The 23677-nt window shown below is 40.9% G+C and overlaps 3 protein-coding genes across 3 annotated transcripts; 1 reads left to right on the top strand and 2 right to left on the bottom strand.

The window, feature by feature from the left end:
- The first annotated feature begins 1620 nt into the window (after positions 1 to 1620).
- eif3i (eukaryotic translation initiation factor 3, subunit I) lies at positions 1621 to 4579 on the top strand. Its single transcript, XM_055055862.1, has 11 exons — positions 1621 to 1736; positions 2015 to 2107; positions 2184 to 2271; positions 2386 to 2451; positions 2606 to 2755; positions 3270 to 3397; positions 3614 to 3724; positions 3797 to 3886; positions 3965 to 4038; positions 4141 to 4233; positions 4324 to 4579. The coding sequence occupies exons 1-11, from the start codon at positions 1734 to 1736 to the stop codon at positions 4403 to 4405; spliced, it is 978 nt and encodes a 325-aa protein (XP_054911837.1). The 5' UTR covers positions 1621 to 1733; the 3' UTR covers positions 4406 to 4579.
- An 894-nt stretch (positions 4580 to 5473) lies between these two features.
- Positions 5474 to 13253, bottom strand: LOC129376280 (probable histone deacetylase 1-B). Its single transcript, XM_055055857.1, has 12 exons — positions 13161 to 13253; positions 10154 to 10266; positions 9555 to 9672; positions 9391 to 9465; positions 9102 to 9240; positions 7999 to 8140; positions 7820 to 7912; positions 7630 to 7738; positions 7171 to 7551; positions 6947 to 7102; positions 6261 to 6306; positions 5474 to 5944 (listed from the first exon to the last, which is right to left on the bottom strand). Exons 1-12 carry the CDS (start codon positions 13207 to 13209, stop codon positions 5917 to 5919), a joined length of 1449 nt encoding a protein of 482 aa, XP_054911832.1. The 5' UTR covers positions 13210 to 13253; the 3' UTR covers positions 5474 to 5916.
- A 4516-nt stretch (positions 13254 to 17769) lies between these two features.
- Positions 17770 to 20678, bottom strand: marcksl1b (MARCKS-like 1b). The gene is made up of 2 exons (XM_055056007.1): positions 20366 to 20678; positions 17770 to 19305 (listed from the first exon to the last, which is right to left on the bottom strand). Exons 1-2 carry the CDS (start codon positions 20441 to 20443, stop codon positions 18733 to 18735), a joined length of 651 nt encoding a protein of 216 aa, XP_054911982.1. The 5' UTR covers positions 20444 to 20678; the 3' UTR covers positions 17770 to 18732.
- Between the last annotated feature and the right edge of the window lie 2999 nt (positions 20679 to 23677).

Below are 23677 nucleotides of genomic sequence, written 5' to 3'. Positions count from 1 at the left end.
CTCCATTTTTTGAAGCGATCCCCTCTGATGCTTGCTATGCCCTCTCCCCCTCTTCTCTCCTCATTGAACCTGCTCTCAGTCTGTTTTATTTAGAATATGTGAAAATCACTTTGGAGTCTATTGAACTAAATCTGCCATTTCTGCATCTGGGATGTTTGTTCTGCTTGTCTGTTCCACACTGATGACGGCAGTAGCTAAATCAGGTTTCAATCAAGAGAATGTTCAAGTACCTCTATGCAACGCTTGCATCTTGGTTTTATTCTAAGGCAGTCTCAACTGACCAGCACTTAGCTTGAATGTATATTCATTTATTTATGTATATACTTTAAAACTCTTAACGTAGAGCTGCTCTCGTCGTCTGGGTTTGAGTTATTGTTTGCATCTTTCTGATGCTTTTGAAAGGTGCACTGACTGAGCCAAATGGGGGGGATGGAGTAATGTTTTGGTTTTTTTACTTCTGAAATGTTTCATTCCCTAACATGCCAATTTCTCATCTGTATGACTAATGATTATGAATATGTAGCTATGGGAAAGTGGTGACAACAAAACCAGAAATGTCTAAGCTTCCTTTCTTCCGTCATCCCACAAGGACGTATTCATTGTGATCCACTTCATTTGGGCATAAGAAGGAACCAAAGATGTTTCCTTTTGTCTTTTTTGCAGTACTTTTACCTGACCCTGTATATTTTTCTTGTTCAATAAAAGAGCAGCGTATGTTTGAGTTAATCGATGCCTGGTTGATGTTTTTAAAACCGACTGAATTGGAATTCCCAATCCTGTGTGCAGTTTTACAAGCTTTTTTTGTTGTAGTTCGGGGAACTGACGGTCTGGCAGGACACCCCCATCAGTTCCCCGTTGTCCATCTTTGTGCACATTGTAAGAGCAGTAAATTGTCAGAGCAGTTCTGAGCCATAGTAAATTATAAAATGTTAAAGTGTGGAATGTAACAAATATTTAATTTGTTACACTAAATTATAAGATGCATTTATAGTCCTGCAGCTTTCCTCTGAAGCATGTATACAGGTTTGTAAAACTTTCCCCAGATTTCCACACAAGAATTAATATGTATGGAAGTATTAAGCCACAGTACAACATATGTAAAGGGTTTTTTGTTGTTTTTTTTTTGTCACTATAGTGGCCTTTACTTGTCCAACTTGATAGGAAGAAGGGCATAGAGGGAAATTAAGAACATGGAGCAAATAAGAATTGAACCCTTAGCAGCCTGGGTTTGCTTCACTTGCTGACATGCTTCCCTAACTGCTGGTTGTTACATAGGTTATCTTTTTGATGCTGCCACAACCTAATGTTGCTCACTGTGTGTGACAAATATGGCTCCTAGTCCAGCTGGTAGCTAAATATGTATGTCAGGATTGGGGGGAAAAAACTTGAATTACTTTTAGTCACCAAGAAACTGATTTACATTCTCATTTAATCTTAAATTGTAAAGAAACCAAAATGGATGTTAACACCTGTACAACTGGTGATGACAAAAACTGAAACAAAACATCAAAAACCAGCCAGACCATCCTGTCCTTGACTTTATTGTCTTATCTTATTTTGTCCCGGGTGTTGACGGTAGGGGGCGCACCGTGTTGCTTTTCGACACAAGAGTGACGTCTATTTCCTTTTCCGCCAAGGCTCCGGCGCTTCACACGCGAGTGTTTCATCTTTTCTCTGTTGACGTGACGCGCAGTGAATAAACCGAGCGGACTGACAGCGCAGAGCCGGCAAACATGGTGAGTATGTTTACCAGGAAACATACTGCGACACTAAGTTACTTATTTTCTCATCCTCTATCTGCCAGCCTTAGCTCGGCTAGCATTAGCTTAGCTTTGACGCTAGCTAGGATACTAGCTGCTAGTAGGAGTAGTTATAGTTGTGCAATGGCAGATGTTGTCCCGCTGAGGCTTAGTGGAATTTTTTTTTAAATCTAAATGAACCATGTCTATCTTAAATACACACCCTGCGGTAAAAGGCTAGCTCTTATGCTAACTCGGGAGTCCTGTGTTCCCAGAAACCCATTCTGCTGCAGGGCCATGAGAGGTCCATCACTCAGATAAAGTACAACAGAGAAGGAGACCTGCTGTTCTCCGTAGCCAAAGACACGGTGAGTCCAGACCCGTGCTGAGTTCGCGTAACTTCCGGGATACAGCCGCTTCATTTCACGTGACGTTTCGCTCCAGGTGGCCAACGTTTGGTACTCTGTGAACGGAGAAAGGCTCGGCACCTACAATGGACACACCGGAGCGGTGTGGTGTGTCGACTGCGACTGTATCCTTCCATCATCAGGACCTACTTCTCTGGGCCTCTGTGGGCTCTGACGGTTCATGTTCCGGCTGTACGCAGGATGTGACGTGTGGTGTTGCTTTCTTAACCTCTCCTCAGGGGACACCAAGAACGTGTTGACGGGATCAGCAGACAACAGTTGTCGCCTATGGGATTGTGAGACGGGTAAGCCAGGTTTCCTCCTGGTTGATGAAAGCTAACATGAGGAAACGCTGGAGGAGTGTGACGTCTTCTCTGGTTACCCCTCCCCCAAAAATTGAGAGAAAAGTTAAGGTACTTAACTTTTACTTCTGTAACACGCTGCCTGTTTCCCCCGCAGGTAAACAGTTGGCTCTGCTCAACACCAACTCCGCCGTCAGGACGTGCGGCTTCGACTTCAGCGGCAACATCATCATGTTCTCCACAGACAAGCAGATGGGCTACCAGTGCTTCCTGAACTTCTTCGACCTGAGAGATCCACAGCAGATGGGTACAGATAAACAGTCGGCTATGTTTTCCTACTCAGCCCTCAAGGAGGATCTGACATGCATACCTCAAAGCTAAGGATATTTATACATTATATGTGTTCTGAAGGAATGCAGGAAGCAGGAGACTATTAAAATGAACCATTGCTCTCCGGCAGGTTTGATTACGTGATTTGGGTTTGTTGATTTAAATGCCCCCTGCGTTTGACTTTGTTTCTTATTTTCCTGGCATTATTTGACACAGACAGTGTTGTGAGATTCATTTGATTTTCTGCGTAATTTCACCTTGCTGTTTTCAATTAGTTAAATATCTTTGCTGATGGGGTTTTCAGTCGTCCTCTTGCCAGTTTTTCCATTTAGAGCGGAGCATCAGTACTTTATACCGAGCTCCCAGACTGACGTCGCTTAAAATAAGAAAAAAAAAAAAAGGTTTTTGTCCCGTATTTACTGCTGAGAAAGAATCCACATTTTTTAAATAAGCACTTAAATCATTTTCACTTTCTACTTGTGTGTCTGCAGAGGACAACAATCCGTACCTGTCCGTCCCCTGCAGCGAGTGCAAGATAACCAGCGCGGTGTGGGGGCCTCTGGGGGAGTTTGTCATCGCAGGCCACGAGAACGGAGAGATCAACCAGTTCAGTGCGAAGGTTCGACGCTGACACAACTCCAGCCGGCTCTGCCCACCACTGTGGACACGCCTTAAAAGTCGTATTGCGACATCCAGTGTGATGTGTGGCGGTAACGACGTATATCACAATATGGTTTTGGTATAAAACTTGCAATAGAGAGAGAAAAAAAAAAAGAGGGGAGAAAATGCCTGGTGGAGATGGGGTTTGTCCTAACTGGGCCGCGATCTTTTCCAGTCTGGCGAAATTCTGAAGAAGGCGAAGGAGCACACCAGGCAGATCAACGACATCCAGTCGTCCGTCGATCTCACCATGGTGATCACTGCCTCCAAGGACAACACGTCGAAAGTGAGACTCGCAGTGAAACGTTTAAACGCGTTAATGAGTGAACATTTAAACACCGAGTCTCTGTTCTGTTAGCTGTTTGACTCCAACTCTCTGGATCACATCAAGACATTCAGGACAGACAGGCCTGTAAACTCTGCTGCCATCTCTCCCATCATGGATCACGTAAGACACGACGCTTATGGAGTACGGTCAGTCTCCTTGTTGTCGCGGCGATGTGTCTGACTGAGCGTTTCTGTGAAGGTGGTGATGGGAGGAGGGCAGGAAGCCATGGACGTCACCACAACCTCCACCAGGATCGGCAAGTTTGAGGCGAGGTGAGAGAGCCTGAAGTTATTTTCATGTTTAAAGTTGATAGAAGGAAGAAATCTCTATTTTTGAAGGAGTTATTGGTTTCATGTGTGATTTCCTGCACTTAGGTTTTTCCATGCTGCATACGAGGAGGAGTTTGGGAGGGTCAAAGGTCATTTTGGCCCCATCAACTGTGTGGCGTTCCATCCTGACGGCAAGAGGTACGGCCTGACTAATTCCGCTACTTTCTCTAAAAACGCAGACGAACAAGAGCCAACCCAGTAACAAACGGCTTGATGTTCCTGTTACAGTTACAGCAGTGGAGGAGAAGACGGATACGTACGAATTCATTACTTTGACCCACATTACTTTGACTTTGAGCTGGAGGCGTAACCAAGCAACCCATTCAGCGAACATCAGACTCAATCCAGATCCGTCAAAGGAAAACATCACTCGTCTCCAGTGCTTTGTACTGAACTAGAATTCAAAACTTTTTAACGTTTGGCAGCAGTTATCACATTTAACTTGTAAACTACAAATCTTAATAAAATAAGGTCAAGGACAAAACGGTTTGGCTGGTTTTTGATGTTCTGTTTCAGTTTTTGTCATCACCAGTGGAACATGTATAAACATGTTTTAGTTTCTTTCAAATTTAAGATGAAATCAGAATGTAAATCAGTTTCTTGGTGACTAAAAGTACTAATCCAGTTTTTCCCCCAATCCTGTGACATCCATAGATTATTTGGATATTAGCTGGACGAGGAGCCATGGTCGTCAGTCAGCAACATCAGGTTGTGGCAGCATTAAACTATAACCTAACGACCAGCAGTCAGGGGAGAACAGGAAATGTGGAGCAAAATTTTATCTCGACTAATTGAAGCCCAAACTCTTAAATATGAAAATTGTAAATGTTTTAAGGGCCAAAGAGCAAAATCAGAACATTTATTTGAATTTGTGGCAAAACTAATAGATGCAGAAAAAAAATTATTTGTAGCATGTACTCGATTTTTACACCCATTGCATGAGTTTTATGTGCAGTTCTAAAAAAAACTTTTAGCCTTTAATGACCCCACACAGCAGTCTATTCTTACAATCTTATGCAACTAGTATATTTCTGTACTATATTTGTAATTGTGAGCACATACACAAAAGACAACAATTGGACCAGTTTTCTTTATTTTTGTATAACAAAGATATGATAATGCACATTTCACAAGGATACAACTCCAACCAGCCACACTCTGAAAGCCCCTCACTGGCTTTCTCTACGTTTCTGTAAAATGATACAAAATCTCTAAAGAAGTCATTTGCTCAGCAACATCAGCTTCTGGAGAGGGTCCCACTCACTCGCAAACAAAAACAGCACAGGAAGGAAACGGGTTCACAGAGCAGATATTCCTGGGAGGATGAGCCGACCGGATTCATGATTCAAAATAACTTAAAGAGCGCGACTGGGGGGGGGGGGGGGGGGGGGGGGGGGGGGGGCAGAGACTAAGAAATATGTACATGCTGAAGGTGAGATGATGCATGCATTCACTAATGAGTATACGGTGAGGTGGAACTGCTTTTGATGCTTCATAAATATTTAGAAATAAAAAAAAAAAAAAAACAAACAGGAAGGCCTCACAGACAGGCTTTAATCAGAAATCCCAGCATGGAAACAGTTTTCTTATCACAGCAAACCTGATGTCCACAAAGAGCTCACAGGGGTCGGAGGGAATTTTACATCTCATACGGTGGGTGGCAGGTGGGTGGGGTTGACCTCCATCCCATCCACCTGCTGCTCAACTCATGTAAACAATGGAAAGCAGGTTTGTCTGCAGGAACGAAGGAAAACAGGAATACAAAAAGATCCTCTGGTTGCCGGAGGACAACAGGACGGACACTTCTCCCTCAGGATCACTTCAAGTTGTCTTTATCTCCTCTTTTGGTCTGAAACACAAACATATTGATCAGACATCACATATTGGGATATAGTTATGTGTTGATTTTTGGTTCGGTTTCAGAATTTTGACTCAAAAACAAAATCAGAAAGCCAAGAGAGCAATAAATGTGATTTTTAGTGCAGAAATGTGACCTACTGAAACGTACATGCATGTCACCACATGGTCAGATAACATCTAAAATAAAACTCAACCAAATATGATAAATCAGAAGGAAACAAGAAGCGCACACAACCAAAATCATCAATGAAATGGATGAACATGTAAAGCTGTTCATATGGAGAAGCTTTAATTCTGGTTCTTACCCAGACGTGTCCATCTTCTCCTCCTCTTTCTCTTCCTCCTTCACTTCTAGAAAACAAACAGGATGTCATCATCTCAGACGACAAACCAAAACCAGTTTCACCAACTCACACTGAATTGTTATTGTCCATCATCAATGGAGTCTAACATCTGTATCATAACAGAAATGCACTAAAAAAAAGTCAAATAAATGAATCGTATGGATTGGTAACAGAAATAAAACGAGTCAGTGGTGAAGACGGACATTGTCCAGTCAACATATTGATACATATTCATCACTGCATTAAGTAGCCTACGTACTAGCTTGTTTTCTTCGCTGTTCTTTAAAGCACATCAGTCTGACTCCTTGTTCTTCTTTTCAGTCGTTTTGTGCCAAAGACTGTGCTGCCATGGTAACCGTCCAGGAGAGAGAGGCTTTTAGGTCCAAATACGTAAAGTGATTCATCTGCATCACGTGATATGAACACGTCCAGCTTTTCAGATCAATCACATGTACTAATGCTGAAAGTTCTAGTTTTAACCTGAACCAGGTCCGGGTTCTTTAAGGCAGCCATGTTTCTTCTCTCTTACGTTATCATCATCATCAATCATTGCTGCGGTTAGCCGCTAAACTTTATCTCAGGCCAAATTGCTATTGATTCTACTGTTTATATCGTGTATTGTAGAAAGATAATCTGACTGCTCTTACCTTTCTTTTCCTCGCCTTCCTTCTCTTCCTCCTTCTTCACTCTCTTTGCCTTTTTGTGATTGGCTGCGTTCCTGCGGCCGCCACCTTGTCCCTCAGCCTCGTCCTCAGAGTCTGAGAACTCTTCCTCACAGGCTATCCTCTTGTCGTGGGCCCGGACTGCAATACAGATCCTCATCAGCGCCCCCTAACGAACTAATCCAACGCTTGTGTGTTAAATCTCTTACTGGAGACGCGTTTGTCGGGGTCCTCCTCGTCCTCGTCTCCGCTGTCGGCGTGCGGGGCGTCCTCGGGGATGGCCTGCATCTGGACACCGGGGGCGTGAGGCAGCATGCGCAGGTTCTCGAAGAGCCGCTGCTTGATCTTCTCCAGATACTCGTTGGTGTTCTGGTTGGTCATGTTGGAGGGGCTGATGTGCAGCTTGAAGTCGGGCCCGAAGTATTCAAAGTAATCGTTGTAGGGCAACTCGTTGGGGATGGACGAGTCCAGGGCCACGGCCGTCTCGAAGGTCCAGCAGCGGGCGACGTTGCGGATGGTGTAGCCGCCTCCACCCAGCATGAGCAGAGGGAGGTTGAAGCTTTTGATGTACTCCACGCACTTGGCATGGCCTTTCAGAGGAGACGCGCACATAGTTGAACTTCTACCATGTTACAGGAAGTCAGCGTGACTTTGAGATGTTGTCTTACCTTTGATGGTGAGGTTGAAGCAGCCCAGTCGGTCTCCAGAAAGAGAATCTGCTCCACACTGCAGAACCACAGCACTGGGCTGGTACATCTCCATGACTTTAGCCATAATCTAACACAAAAACAACGTTTAATCAAACATATGAACTTCATTTGAGGAATTAAGAGATATTAAACACACAAAACAACTCACAGGTTTGAAGATGGCTTCGTAAGACTCATCGTCGATGCCGTCTCTTAGAGGGTAGTTTACGGCGTAATACTTGCCTTTTCCTGCTCCGATGTCCTGCACATGTTGAAATGGTTGGATTAATATCCATGACGTCTTTAACGTGTTGGAATGTTTTCCAGGAGAAACGCTCTGAGACTCACCCTCAGATCTCCAGTGCCGGGGAAGTATTCCCCGTATTTGTGGAAGGAAACGGTCATGACCCTGTCTGTGGTGTAGAAGGCCTCCTCGACACCGTCGCCATGGTGGATGTCGATGTCTATGTAGAGCACCCTCTGGTGGTATCTGGAGGAAGTACAAGGTTCAGGTACATGCTGCTCCAACTTCACACAAAGAAGTGACTTTGTAAAAGTTCAAACCCTTCCTGCTGCTTGCAGGTTTGTGGTGAATGTAAATAGTCTAAGTCTTAATCTAAGATGATCGGTAAGGGTGAATACTATTCAAGAAATTTAAATAATTCAATAATATTTTGAATTAAACGTTAGATTGCACTTTATTGCAAAACTGTGCAGTTTTGATATCAAGCACTTTCTCTGACTTCATACAGAAATCAAGGACTTTCCAGACCTTAAAAACACCTCAGTTAAATTCAAGAACTTTTAAGCACCAGGTAAAATTATCCTTGCAGGCCTCCATCTCTCACCAAAACAAGTAACCTAAATTTTCACAGTGTCAGATTACAACACAAATCTGACAGAAAATCTAATAACTTTATTTGATTGGGATTTGATGTGTTTGACAAACCAGTAGTTCCACAAAACTGTCATTTTTGTTTGCAAAGCAGCTCAAGATCAACTTCTAAGTCTTCAACTCTTGCCAAGGTCGGATTTAGGTCTGTCGGATTTACGTCTGGACTTTGACTGGGCCCTTAATCCATGAACATGCTTTGACCCAAACCATTTCAATTCTTTTTTGCAGCAACTGGCAGTTTTTCATTCCAGGATTGTTTTTAGCTCCATGCTTCTTCTTGTCAAACCTGACTGCTTTCTGTCATGATGGAAATGATGCTGCCACCAGCATGATGTGTTTAAATGTTGTTTTTACATGTTTAACCAAAGTTTGGGAGCTATTGGTGTATTTAAGTGCTGTACTGGTGCAGAGCAATCAAATCAATTTGATTACTTTCATTTATTAAAAAAAAAGAAATGCTGCAAGTCAATTCAGCTGTGTTTCTGCATCGATATCCTACTTGACACAATATGAAAAACAGCAGCAGCTAGAAACTGCGGGGCGGTGTTGGACTTACTTCAGCAGCTCCAGGATGGCGAGGACGATGTCGTTGACGTAGCAGAAGCCGGACGCCTCAGACTTCTTGGCATGGTGGAGTCCGCCAGCCCAGTTTATGGCGATGTCCGTCTGCTGCTTGTTCAGCTTCACTGCTCCAGCTGAAACAAAAACAGAGTTGGATCCAGATGTAAGGTAAAAAAAAACTCCCTACACCCAGCATAGTGATCTGCAAATCAAGCTAGAAATGATGCATAAGACTATTCTGTGCTTTCGAGAAGAAAACGGATCACCTGAGATAGATTACTTACCGACTGAGCCACCTGTCGAGAGCTGGCAAAACTCAAACAGACCGTCAAAAACTGGACAGTCCTCTCCGACATTAACTGTAAGAAGAAGAAGAAAACAGAGAATCTGACTGTGAGTGAACGTGAGGCGAGCAGCAGGAGACGGTGGAGAAGAAAACCAGACGCACATCTCTGCATCTGTTTGCTGTGCTCAGACATGTTGTCTGGACGGATGGACTTCAGGAACTTGATGTAGTCGTCGCTGTGGTACTTGGTCATCTCTTCAGCGCTGGCTTTGTGTGGCCTCTGAAAGAGAAATACAAACAAATTTAATTAGGACTGAGGTAAAGATTCATACAGTCCTGAAAATGGATAAAAGGAATCGGTTAAAAAAAAAAGTAGCACCATGACGGACTCAAATCAGCATCAGAAAATGTTTGAGCTGTCTGAAGCAGTGACTTAGTTTTATGGCTATAATTTAGCACAACTTTATGTTAACTTTTATCCATGGACAAGTGTGAAAGTGATTATTTTATAATCTTTTTTGTAAGTATGTAAAAAGCTTTAAGAAACTAAAGTAATTGCATAAGTTAATTATGTTAAATGTCTAGTTGGCAGGAAAAACAAAGTATGCTCTATTGGAGTGCTACATTTGTACTCAATTTAAAAAAAAAGAAATTGGAAGAAATTCTTAAAATCCAATAATGCTGCTTAAGACTTTGATGTTTTAGTTGTGCAGTACAGATGAGTGATGAAACGGGGGGTGATTCTGTTCTGTTTGACTCACATAGATCTCCATTTTTCTGTAGAGTCCATAGTTGAGGAGGAGGTTGTGTGTCATGCGGATCCTGTGGGGCTTCATAGGATGGCCTTGACCGTAGTAATAGTTCCCCACGTCACCTGCAGGAGATAAACCGGGTAGGTCGGTCAGCATCCAACGTTCTGAAGCTAAGTGAGAAGCTTCACACATTTTTTTTTTTTTTTTTGGGCAAGTATGCCTGTCGCAATAAATCTAATGACAAATTAAAATGAACTATCATTTTTCTCCTTTCTCTCCGTTTCTACCAAAAACTAATTCTTTGTTCTTTGCTCAGTTTTGAACAACAAAACTGAGCGATGATGTTTTGCTTATTTTTTGGGATATTTTAAATGTCTTCCAGTTCCAGCATTAAATGTTCATTAGAATTTATCGTTTATTGATTTTGCGTCATTATGCTACTACTGTTATATTACTTGAAAATGGCCACAAAAATAACTATCGTTTATCACAATGATTTCTGGGACAATTTATCGTCTTGCTAAATTTGTTAGAGACAAATCCATCAATCAATTCATATCTGCCTAATGGACATTTTGTAGAACCATTAATGAGTCGGTGTTTTATTTCATATTCAACTAGGCCTGTCACGATAACAGATTTTCCTGGGCGATTAGTTGTCTCAAAAAATTATTGCGATAAACAATAATTTTGTTTGAAGACCTTTTTACACTGATTTAATGGAAATTACGTAATAATACATGTGATTTACTTTCAAAAGATCACTTAACACTGGGACTGATACACAAAATAAATAAAACAACCAAAAATAAAATAGATTCTCAGTCTCCATTAACAATAAATGTACTTGAATAAAAACTAAACATAAAGCCAAAGTGGAAATAAGCACTGCATTCAACCAAAGAGTGCAGATTATGAAGTCTGTATAGTATATTGCCCTTCAGTAATAATTAGATTTAAATAGAGAAGAATCTGACTGCCTGATGCAATAGTTCAAACTACAGGATTTTTTACCCTAAATGACAATCTTAGAACGTTCTTCGTTCTGAGATTGTCCCTTGTGTGTTATGGTAGATCGTTGTGGCCGCTCCGATCTAAATCAAGGATTTGCCCAGACTGGGAGCTTAACGCAGCCTGTTGAATGTGACCGGTAGCCAACCAGAAAACGCGGATTCTCCTCGTGCTTTCTGAGGGGAAACCGAGGGAGTCCCAAACAGCTGACACGGTGCAACCCAAAGTCCAGCAGACATCGGACATAATATGTGGAAACATATTATCATTTCGTGCAAAGAAAATATAAATAACTAGGGGAGGAGTTGGAGCAAAATTTCTACCAGAAAACCTGGTAACTTTTCAGCTGTTCTTCCTTAACGTGACATAAATAGGTTAGAATGATTTTCATTCAGTCAGGACTGACACTCGCCACATGCATTGCAGGTAGATTGTAGAAAGGAATTGATTAAAGCCTGGTTTCAAAATTAGTGAACTGGATTTATTATTTTGTGTCCATTGTTGGACACAACACGGTTCAATCGAACCGTTACACCTAGGATTTCTGTCGGCTAATGTGTCTCTCAAGTTTTGATAATGGGGCGACAATCCGCGACATAAGATCGTGCAGCGCGCGCTGGGCATTACACTAAGGAAGTAAAGAAGGGAGGGTCAGTGGAGAGCACCGGAGTTGAGCCTTTTTTCATTCAGTGTCATCAACAGTAAGAGAAAAGGGCAGGAAGAAATGATCTAGCCGATAATTGAAATGAGGTCGATAGGTTTTAATTTATTGTGCGATTAATTGATTTATCGTTTATCGAGACAGGCCTATATTCAACTCACAGTTCTGTAAAGAAAAAAAATCCACTTTTTTAGATAAGGAACATCATGAAGTGTCCAAATTAACATATACTACGTTTTTCAAACTTTTGGGTTCCAAACCAAATAAAAGTTTGACATCAAAAAATACAGAACCGGTTTGGGTTTTATTTATGTTTTGAGGCAGCCAACTGACTGAAGCTGAAAAAAGATTCATCTTTAAAAGTATTTCCAACCACAAATTAAAGGTATGAAAACCAAAGGTGCCTGCGTTGGGGAACGTTTTGTAACGTCCAAAATACTTTCCAGCTAAGCATAGTAAATGCATGCCGCCTCTTGTAACAATTCCGCGCACACCGATATCGCAATCCTAATTCAATTTATCGTGCCGATCTCGAATAACACAGGAAATGGGTATCCTACTTGCACAGCAGCATTAAAATGCGCATCCAAATGAGATTCATTTTAATTATTCATGAGCGTCCAGAATTATGAGTTCACGCGACACAATAGGAAGACGGAAGTAACGACCAAGACGCTTCGGTACGAACGGTGCTTTTCCGCTTATTTTAAATAGGAAAAAAAGAACTGGATTCAAACGATCAATTATAAACAAGACAAAAAAGCAGTCGTCAGCGCAAATGTATTCGCGGGGTTCATTTAGTTTAAAATAGCGCATACACAACAGTACAATGACAGGCGGTATTTAAACGATACTTATTCCCCGTAAAAGCACATAACATAAGGTTTGATCCTCCCCCACATTCTTTTTGGAAGAAGAAGCGAATTAAAGCAGCAGAGTGCATCCTTCCTCACTTCTCGGAAGTTGTTAGCGAATTGGAGGAACACTGTGTGATTATCACCGCATTGCTTCATGTCCCCATTTATCATTATAGTTCTAATGCACAAATACAACTTCCATAGGAGGCTTTAATAATTTAGGAAAAGTTGTTTTAACATTAAGTGACCAAAAAATGAAGCCGAAGAGACAACAATGTACTGGGTCCGGAATTCGGGCTAATAGCTAGCACGGCTAAAAAAAAGCTAGTTAGCAAGCTAACGTTAGCTCCCCAACACCGGCTTCGGAGCTGGACGGCGCTGCTACACTTAAAACCCTGACACAGGCAAAGTAAAACCCCGAAGCTCCGCACGCCGTGAAGGACATTTGAAAATGAGAGCGAGTAAAAGGTCCAAGTGAAGTATTTACCGTCATAATAATAGCAAACTTTTTTCTTTGTTCCTTGAGACAGCGCCATTTTACACCAGTTACCCCACTGGTTCGCCCGCTTGCCGGGTTCTCAGTTACAGGGGGGACGTCGCGCGGAGCTCCTCTCAGCCAATCACAGCAGCTCACCCGCCTCACGGGGCGGAGCCGGAATACAAACCGAGGACCACCGAGGAATCAGCTCCAGACTAAACAATGGCTCTCCACCTTGAATGATCTTGAGTATTTCTCCAAAACGCCTTCAGTAAACCGTCTTTTACTGATATCATTTTACAGTTCTCGGTCATTTTGAAAAAGTATTTATGCCTGTTAAGCCTTTTCAAACTTTGATATGACTCATCAGGGTTTTAATTACAGACCAACACTGAGCACTGAGTTGCAATGGTTTGCAAAAAATAAAAAAAGAAGAAAAATCAGAAACCTTCGGTGTGTATTGTTGTTTCTGCAACAAATTCCCTTCAGAAGTGATCTATTGTTTTTTAACTGATTGTGTCCATCAAGGGCAATTTTTCCAGGACTGAAATCCTGCAAGGCCGAGACCAGAATCTCCAAGATAGAGGTGGAACGTTTAGAGTTTGACGAATATAAAAGCATGAGACAATTTTCAGTTGTTGTTTTTTTCTTTTAATCCTTGTTTGACCTTAAAATTAAATCAACACTGACAAGCCTATTCAAGCATATTGTGGAAGAAAGGAACATTCATTTCAATTTAGGTTCAATTGACCTTATTTATGTTCCCCAAATCTTGTCTGAATAGAATTATGCGTAATAAATGTCTGCGATCAATCTAAAAATGTCTTTCTTTCTTTTTTTCCGAGCAAATTTTTGACTTTTCAAACTCAGAAGTTTTCATGTTTTTTGAGAATTTTTTTTATATTTAGAAAAGAACAAATGCACTCTCTTATGGAACAAAATTCATGTCACCAGAGTGACTAACAGACCCACGTTGCTGCCGGCGCAGAGCTTGAGCAAAAAAATGAAAAATGGCAGTTTGGTGAGGGAAAACCGGAACAGGACGCACCAGCTCTGCCCATCAAATTCCCATCCAAGTCAGATGACTAAATAACATTTCTGCATCTTCCTTAAAAGAAAATGACAACCAATCCAACTCGTGTGACAGAGCTTTGTACAGATACATATTCCAGACTAGAGGTGGCAGTACAGGCCCAGGCGTGTGCGACCCAACTTCCAAACGTGTGCAGACATCGTCCCCGCTGTCTGAGAAATGAAAGCATGGACAAAGTGACGGCCTCACACAGATCACACTCTGCAAATGAAACGAGACAAAGCACAGTAAACGGGCTCAGATTGGAGCAGCTATGAATTATTTACAGCACACTGCCTCCTACAGAGAGAGAGAGAGGCATGGATGGTCAAGTCAGCCGGTTATTTGCCTGAAGATTTTAATAAAAAGAAGAGAAAAAAAAAGACTTCCTTTTATCTTAGTGTGAGAAACGCAGAGAAGTCAAGAGGGAGCTCCAGCTTCCAAAATTCCTCCTTTCATTCATTATGGAGGCTGAGTTTGGATGCGATCTCAGCACATCATATCACATGAAATAGGTCAGTTGAGCCGGAGTCGGAGCGCAGCGCTCAGCTATCCGTTTTCAGGAGGTTGCTGGCTGAAAACCATCCATGTGGAGAGGGGGGTGCGGCGTGGTGGGGTGGGTGGGTGATGCGGAACGCAGAGCAGGGGGTCAAGAGGTCAGTGGAGCTTGCAGCATCAGTGGTGAAGCTTTCGCTATTCACTGCAAGCAAATCAATGCAATTTGAGCAAAGATAAATGCAAGTTAAATGGAACCAAATATGCTGAAGCGACACAAAATTCACATCACTGTTTGTCTGTTTAGCCTGTGAGACGTCACAACGTGTGACATGTGAGGCCTGCAGAGGCCACCAACAACTGGAGGGATAAGCTTAGCCATGAAGAGTAAAAAAAAAACGTATTTCCTAAAAACAGCTACCTAAATAGTAAGTACTTGTTTGAGCATAACAGAATTAGACAAACATTTCCATGTTTTTTGGGATTTTCTTTTACTTTATTTCATGTCACAAAACAAAAAAACGGCATATTATGCTCATTAGTAGGTAAAAATGGAAAAAAAAGTATATGCAAAAATATCTACAGTGTCAGTAACCATACAGTAAGACCAAGACGTTTTCTGAGCTGTCAGATTCATGCTGTATATAATAATAATAATAATAATAATAATAATGTATTTAGACATAAACAAGAGTGCATTTATCTCGAAAAAGGAGTGGGAAGAAGACAAGCTCATTTTCTTCCACATAAAATAACATATAACCAATTCACGACAAAGTAACTGAACACATACAGTGATGTACATGTCTGGGATTTTCAAGACCAGGGTAATAAAAAAGATTTAAACGAAATGCACCAACAGACACATTCTTAAAATAACATTTTCAACATGAGGCATGTGAAGCCAACACTTACAGCAGGCAGAGTAAATATAAATGTATGTTAGAATAGGGTACAGTACACTAGTGACTATAAATGATGTATATAGGGATATTGGCACAGAAGTTTCAGCAGACTAACAAACTAACATTAGAACTATGATAGCTGTGGAGCAACAGGATGTTTTCACTTCACCCTCAGCTGGATGTGAATCTGATGCTTTTCTGGGTGAAACGTGTTTGTTCTGTTTTTTCAGGGGAACTGCTCACAGTTTGTAGAGTCTCCAGAAATTTGACTCAAGTAAGATTCGCAGTATTTCATGGCGATGTTGCTCAAGTGAAACTAAAAAGTAGAATGCAATATGAGAAAACGACTCCTAAAAGTGCTTGTTTTTCGAAAAGTTATTCACGTAAATGTAAATTAACTTTTTTTTTTTACTTTAAGGTTACATTCCATCCTTCCTTTTGTTTCAGTTTCGGGTGTGTAACATGCCATGGCCGCACATTTCGTCCACGTTTGAATAAATTTCTGCGTTATCCCCTGATTGAAATTGGCGAAGAAGCTTTTGGCTCAACCAGCTTTTAGAAAGCTATGATTATACATAGTCGCCACTGGCAACCAGATTTAGATGTGCACGGTTTTCTTGTTAGCATTAATAACACTCAACCACATGAAAACACGTGGTTTTAAGTGTGTTTGGAGACATGTTGAGTTCGTGCATTACTCGCTTGAAAGCTCAAAATGACCTATTGCCAACAAAACCAAAAGGGACAAGTCAGATATTGCTCTGATGGTTGAAAGTTCATATCAGATACAAGTACAAAAAAAAATTGGAATGAAGATGTCCAAAATCTCCAATCTTCATTTGGGGGACAAGAATAGTATTTATTGGTTAAAAATGTAAAAAAATATTTGCTTTTGTTAAAATCACTGGTGACCAATCTGTTGGCAGCCATTGATAATCTCAAGTCTCCATATCAATGATTAGATGTGATACCAGAAAAAAAAATAAAAATTCTGTCTTGTTACAAAATAAGACAAATATTGAGGTTCTTGGCAACAAAATCAGTCCAGTGTAAAACAAAGGATAGATAACAGAAACCCATGTACAGTGGAGGATCTGTGGTGATGTGGGCTTGTTTCTCTTTGGAATTTTTGTTGAAATTTCAAAACATTTCAAATGGAAAAATGGTCGACTGAGCTGTGAAACTCAAATATATGTCATTATTTGATCTTTCGGCAAGATTAAAAGCAATAATAAAAAAAGACATGGCAACAAAAAGTTCAGCCAACAGAATCTTAGCACTGGTGTTTTCATAAAAAAAACAATTATTTCAAAGAGTGAGATCTTTCTTCCAACACTGAGTAAATATCACCAAAACAAAAGTTGATTTTGTCTTTTAAGTATCAGTGTGAGATTATGCTCAAGATACATTTCTTTTAAGACTTTTTTTTTTTTACACATCTTTTCCAGTGGTTCCAATAAATGTAGCCTGTGTATTAAATGTTAAATTTTGGTCAAAGTTGAGGTTATGTTTTTTAGATAGGAGCTTCAAGACAATTAGAGCTGCAATTAACAATTGTTTTAGTAATTGATTATTCGGATTAAAACAAAAAAAAAGTCAAATTCTGCAGACTTTAACATTTATCTAATTAACAGTTGGATTGCTCAATTCAGGTTTGACAGAACTTGAATCAGGTGAAGCTATAACAATGCCATTTGAGGAGTTCTGTTTAGAACATATTTGCATCCATATTTACATACAAAGAAGGGTTCTTTTTATCTTAAATTCAAAATGTTTAAGTTTTTGCACAGTTTTGACTCAATTACTGCTGTGAGGATGTTGTTCAGTCAGCAATTAGCATTCTTTTGAGTCTGTTTACTCCAGTTAATGATCGATGGATTACTAAAGTAGTCGACGATTATTTCGATAACCGATTAATCTGATTAATCACGAGTCATCTGATTGATCATGCTTAATCAGATTCATCGTTTCAGTCCTAAAGATGATTATATACTACTTCTTCCAAGCAAATTGGTCTCAACTTCATCGTGGAAAAGGATCCTGGTACAGAGTAGGTGGGAAATTCTACATCGACAGAAACCGAATCCCGTCTGATTGTGAAGACTATATGAACCAGAGTGGATGGTGAAAATAACCGTACAGACACTTAACAGGCAGGTACCCAACATTTATTTACCATTATCAACTTTACAATAAAACCAGTAACATCTGTCAACATTAGCAAAATAAAGAACAGAAATCAATCCAACGTATTTACAGAGACAAAGCAGATTCAGGCTCACACACGACAGATAAACAACTCTGCATCATATCAAACCGCAACAGTGAACATAGCAAGCTTAAGTGTTCTTTTTTTTCTTCTTCTTCTTTCATAGTACGGTAAAAATCAAAACTGTCTATTTTCTTTTCTTTTTAACAAACGAGACATAGTTTCTCTGAATCTTTAAGATGGTTCTCTATAATACACCACAAAATACTTCAAATTTGGGTTAAAATATAGGAATGTAAAAAGTTGACGAGTCTCTTTAATTTTCTGATTTCACATATTTTTGTTGTTGGTTTTCTCTCTTTTTTTTCCTTTTTGTTTGTTTTCTTTTCTTCTATTTAACAGTCATTTCAAGTGGTGGTGGTGTCCTAGTATCGCACTGAGCTTCATTCCTTCAGCTTGGGAGGCATCTTCAGCTGTGGTTGACTTGCGGAAAAGACGCCTCGGCTCCATCTTTCTCCATCCATCCGTCCGTCCGTTCCTTCGTTCGCCCCAAATCGCGGCTCCGCTTCGCGTTCCGGCTCAGTTAAATCCAGTTCTCCGCACGGCGGCCGACCCGCTGCCTAAAAAAACAGAAACAACCCAGTCCAACGTCCAGATGTCGAGCTGTAACCAGGGAGGTGATCTAGTGAATCTAGTCTGTCGTCTTGTTATCATGACGAAAAGTGGCACGTCGAAGGAGTCTTTCACATACATGTGTATATATTTACATATACATATATCCATATACATATGTGTACATATACACATATATATAAATACATATATATATATACTCTTAAATTTTTCTTTCTCTCTCTTGGAAAAACAGTTCACCCAGTTCATCGTGAGCTCAACGTACAATCACTCTTTCTTTTCAGAGGGGGCGGGGGTCGAGTTGCTCTCCTCCGTGGGTTTGGCGGCTTCAGGGGCCGGAGCGGCCGCCTCCTTGGCCTCCTCCTTGGGTGCCTCCTCCTTGGCCGCCCCCTCCTCTGCCTTTGGAGCTTCGGCCGGGGCGGGAGCCTCCTCCTTCGCCTCTTCCTTCTTCTCCTCCTCTGTGGGAGCAGCGGCTGTGGCGGCGGCGGCAGCTCCGTTTTCAGCCGGCTTCTCCTCAGAGGCGGCGGCCGGAGCAGCGGCAGCGGCGTCGGCAGCCTCCTCCTTCACAGCCTCGCTCTTCTTGCTCTTCTTCAGGTTCAGCTTGATGTTGAAGGACTTCTTCAGGGAGAACTTCTTCTTCTTCTTCTTGGGGGTCTCCTTGGCGGCGGCCTCGCCTTGAGGCTTGGCGGCCTCTCCGTCTGCGGCGGGCGCCGGTTCGATGGCGTCGCCTCCTGCCCCGGCTTCGGGCTCCTTGGCTGCCTCGGCGGAACCGTTGGTGGCGGCGGCGTCCCCGTCAGGCTTAGTGGAGACATCACCATTGGTTTTTACGTGTCCGTTCTCCTAACGATCACAAGATGAGAAAGAGGGGAAATTCAGAATTTTTTTTTTTTTTCCCCAAGTGATATTACTTCAATTTGAAAGAAAACAAATAATAATAAGAAAACAGCTCTTTGTCATACATATATATTTTTTTGCTCTCATTAATAAACCACCATGCCCGGCTGCGAGGCGACGCCTTGCAGTACTCCAATTTGACAATAGGCGGCGGCAGCGCATCACCAACCAGACCGTCGACTGTACCAGACAGACAGACAGTGGCTCGACAAAGACAAGGCTGCGTCTCCTCACAGAAAATATGGAAACACATGGACCGCTTTTATGCTCATTTTTTGACCAGAAAAAAAAAAATCATCATATATAAAATCAAATTAATCATAAAAAAAAATACAAAAACCAACCAAACGTCGGCCGAACCGTTGGTGGAGTCTTTTTTTTTTACATTTATTTAAGCAGGTGAAGATGTCTCATTAACATTCATAATAAAGTCATAACTATAGTAAAGTGTTAAAGGGCACCGCGAATGTGACTAGTAGGCTGAACGTATCAAGAAAAGTCCCATTCAAATAAAGGGATGGCTCGGTTTTACCAGGGAGGAGTAGTAGACTGTCTACGTGCATCTCGGCTCCCCACCCCCTCCCCTTTAAGCCCGACTGACTGTATCCAACACGTTAAAGGGGACGGGGGGGATAAGGGGGGGCGCATTTGTCTTCATTTACAAATAAACACAGACTAACCTCGAAACCCGAACAGTCGACTCTGCGCCATTGCCAGCATAAAAGCAAACATTTTTATGATAATTTGGTATTTTTTTTTTTGAGCGGGGGGTGTGAAGGTGCCAGACAGTGAAAAGCTCCCCGCCCCCAACCTGTCCTGCCCAAAACGACAGAACTTCGACCGAAAAAAAAAAAGACAGATAACCAAACGTAAAAAAAAGAACAAACAGGTGATTTTATGAGAGAAATTCAACTTCTATCCACGCGCAGATATGTTTCCCGTTGAGGGGGAAAACAAAAAAAAGGCAGAAGGAGTGAACAGTAGTAGGCTGTGAGTGGTAGGCTACCTGTCCGTTGGTTTTGACAGCTGCAGCATCAGCGGCAGTAGCGTTCGCCTCCGCGGCCGTGGATGTCTGGGATCCCATTGTCTTCGATGAGTTCGGGTGTCTTCTAAAGCAAATTAAAAAGAAAAACTAAAAAAAGTCGACTTTATATTAATCCAGTCCCAGGGCGAGTTATGTATCCAGCGGTTAGTTGATGAAAAGTGTTTATTTTTTTTTCTTTCTTTCTTCTTCTAATGTCAGCGACGTCCCCTTCCGTCGTTGAAGTGTGCTACCTTACCACTCCGGTGGAGAGAGACCCTCTAAATTCACAGCTCGCGGAGCGCGTCGGTTCAACATACAACAGGCACCAGGCCCCGCCCATGGCGAGGCTTAAAGCCAGTCGAGCCAATCGCTGTTCTGGTAAGGAGGGACGTCAAGAGAGCCTGACCAATCAGCAAAGACTACTTTTTTCCCCCCACCCCGCTACAAGACCCCCAGCAATGAAATCAATTAGTGTTTTTTTTTTTATTATTACTATTACTCAAGCAATAGTAATAATAATAATAATAATAATAATAATAACAATAAATGTAATAAAAATAACATGCTGAAAAATTTATGATTGTCATCATTTTACTTCCCTAACATTTTAGATATCAGCTGTTTGATTTTCTTACAGAAATCTGACTTTTTTCTGTAATTTAAATTATTTATTGTTTCCTTTGTAATTTTCTTCACCTTCCTTCAGTTATTGTTCCATAACACACTGAATAACCCTTTTTGTTTTTGGTGGAACACCAATAAGCTACCCTTGACTTCTTTGGCTTTCATGATTCACTGTCTTTTTTCTTGATCATCATTGTTGGTTTTTTAATATGTATTTCAAAGCTTTCCTCTCCACCAGTACAATATACAGAGCATCTTACATAAATACAGAAAAAGAATTGGGTGTGTGCACAGTGAGCAAAAAAAAAAAAATCTAAAAATAACCAATTTACTGTCGATGGAGGCGAATTCAGCACTTTTCATAAGGGAGTAATCTAAACTTAAATTTTTGGTTGATGTTGTATTGCCGGTAAACTGAGAGTCCTTTAAAGACACATTTTCTTTTTCCTTGCACTGTGATAAGTTTCTTTCTGTCTTTCTTTTTTAAAGGTATTACGTAATACACAGCACTTTAACTGTTTCACTTTTCATTAGCTCAAAAGCAAGAAAATGTTTTTGTCCTTTTTGGTTTTAGCATCGCTGAACGTGCTCGCATCTTTACTTTCAGTTTGAGTCAGCAGGTCGTGAGGATTTCAGTGAATTCGGACTCCAAAGTTTTTGCCATGAGGACCAAAATTGTTCAGTTGGAACGTTTATAAAACAAACTTTTTGTGCCCTTCAATGATAAACTAAAATCTAATATATATTTTTTAATCGACAAAATAGTAAGATTTTCTATAAAAAAAATTTCCAGTAAATTTATGTTACACTAAAAATAATAACATGAGAATAAAATCATAATATTACAAAAATAAAGTATAAATAATGCACAAAGGTAAGTCATAATATCAGTATTCTCGTAATATTATGAATTTATTCTCACATTGTTAGGACTTTTTATATTCTGTTATTGTTTAGACTTTATTGTTGTAAGACTTTATTCTCAGAATATTACGACCTTATTCTCATTATTACAACTTTATTCTTTTAATATTATGATTTAATTCCATTATAATTTTTTACGGTTATTACTACAACTAATTCTCATATTATTTGGACTTTATTCTGTTAATATTATGACTTTATTCTTGTAACTTTATTATATTTTAGTATGGCCCCAATTCACCATCGGGCCACAGTTTTAACTTTTTTTTTGCAATTAACTACTTTCCTTTTTGGCCTGCAAGAGTTGCTTTTGACTAAAAATGGGTCAATAATTGTTGCTTGCAAAATTAAGATGAAATTCCCTAATGAACAGAAATGTATTTGTTATCTAAGGTATTTATCTGTTAAAAAAGAGAGAATATTTTTCCTAATAGAGGAAAGAGTGAGCATCTCTGTCATGTCATACAGTGTCTAGTTTGCTAGAACAAGAAATGAGTTCGAGGAGCCGCCCAAAATCCCGCAGAGGGCCCCAAATGGCCCCTGGCCGCACTTTGGACACCCCTGTAGACAGAAAGCTTTTTGACTTAATTTGAAAACTGAACTCAAAGCGGTGTTTGATCAAATTTGAATGTATGTCTGATTGGATTTAAATTACTTTTTTTTTCTTCTTTAGATCACCTGTTGGGAATTGAAATCTAAACAAAGGGTTGAACTGAACATTACAAAAATGCAAGGCAGAGTCTGACCTATTGCCCGGTGTCGAGTCCACACTGTGGGTATGGGAACACGTCCGAGGTCCGACGGAGGCTCAAGGCTGCGCGTTGGGACCAAGAGCGTGTCACGCTGTCTCCCCGTGTCTCCATGACTGGACGTGTTGTTTGTCTCCCGCTTGTCAACAACATACCAGCTGCAAAATATGTCAATGTGATGATCACGCACATTCCATCTGATCATTTCCATCCAAACATGTCGCTCAACGCGTCCCGCCGAGGCTCCAAAGCCCCCTTCGTTCACTGCAGGAGAAGACCTCAGTGTTTAAGTGCCACAAATTGATCTTCACCGCAACCAATCAGCCTAATTGATTTTGCGAGACCGTGGAGGAGTAATGTGCCGTTTCAGCAGGCAGTCCCAAGGCTCGGCTTCCAGGTGGCAACCTACGCTCGATGCGACGCAGATTGCAGACAAAGGTGCCGTTCTTTACCGCAATTATTAAAAAAAAAAAAAAAAAAATTGGGGTTGTTGTGTGGTTAGGTCAAAAATGCAAGGCAGGGCAAGTCACACTTTTAGCACTGCTGTATGTACAAGATTATTGCAAAAGTTCATGTGACCATAGTTGACTTCTGCTATCAGGAAACTCTTTTCAGTGTAAGGTTTTATTTTCCTGGTACTTATGTTAATGTGCACAAACCAGTGTGGACACGCATATGCAAAACATTACAAAGGAAAAAAAAAAGCTCTCCTGAAGTTGATTTGTTGTAGAACTGTTACATTTTCCAAATCTTCTCTATGACGGCATACGCAGACTCACACAAACTCACGAACCAAAATGTAGATTCTGTAGGTATTTTTGAATTTGAGCACACCAGACTCCCCCCTCATGCTTCCCTCTGAAAAATAGAAAAAGGATTACAGGTCTTATTGCAACACCGGTTAATTTGGTCACATAATACTGGAATCAACCTAACGTAACCCACAACCCTGGGATTTCTCTGAGTAACATTATCATCAAGATCACCAGGCTATAAA

Source organism: Poeciliopsis prolifica, unplaced genomic scaffold, assembly GCF_027474105.1.
Source record: "Poeciliopsis prolifica strain line A6 unplaced genomic scaffold, Auburn_PproV2 SCAFFOLD043, whole genome shotgun sequence".
NCBI lineage: Eukaryota > Metazoa > Chordata > Actinopteri > Cyprinodontiformes > Poeciliidae > Poeciliopsis > Poeciliopsis prolifica.
This window is presented reverse-complemented; position numbering and strand designations above follow the sequence as displayed.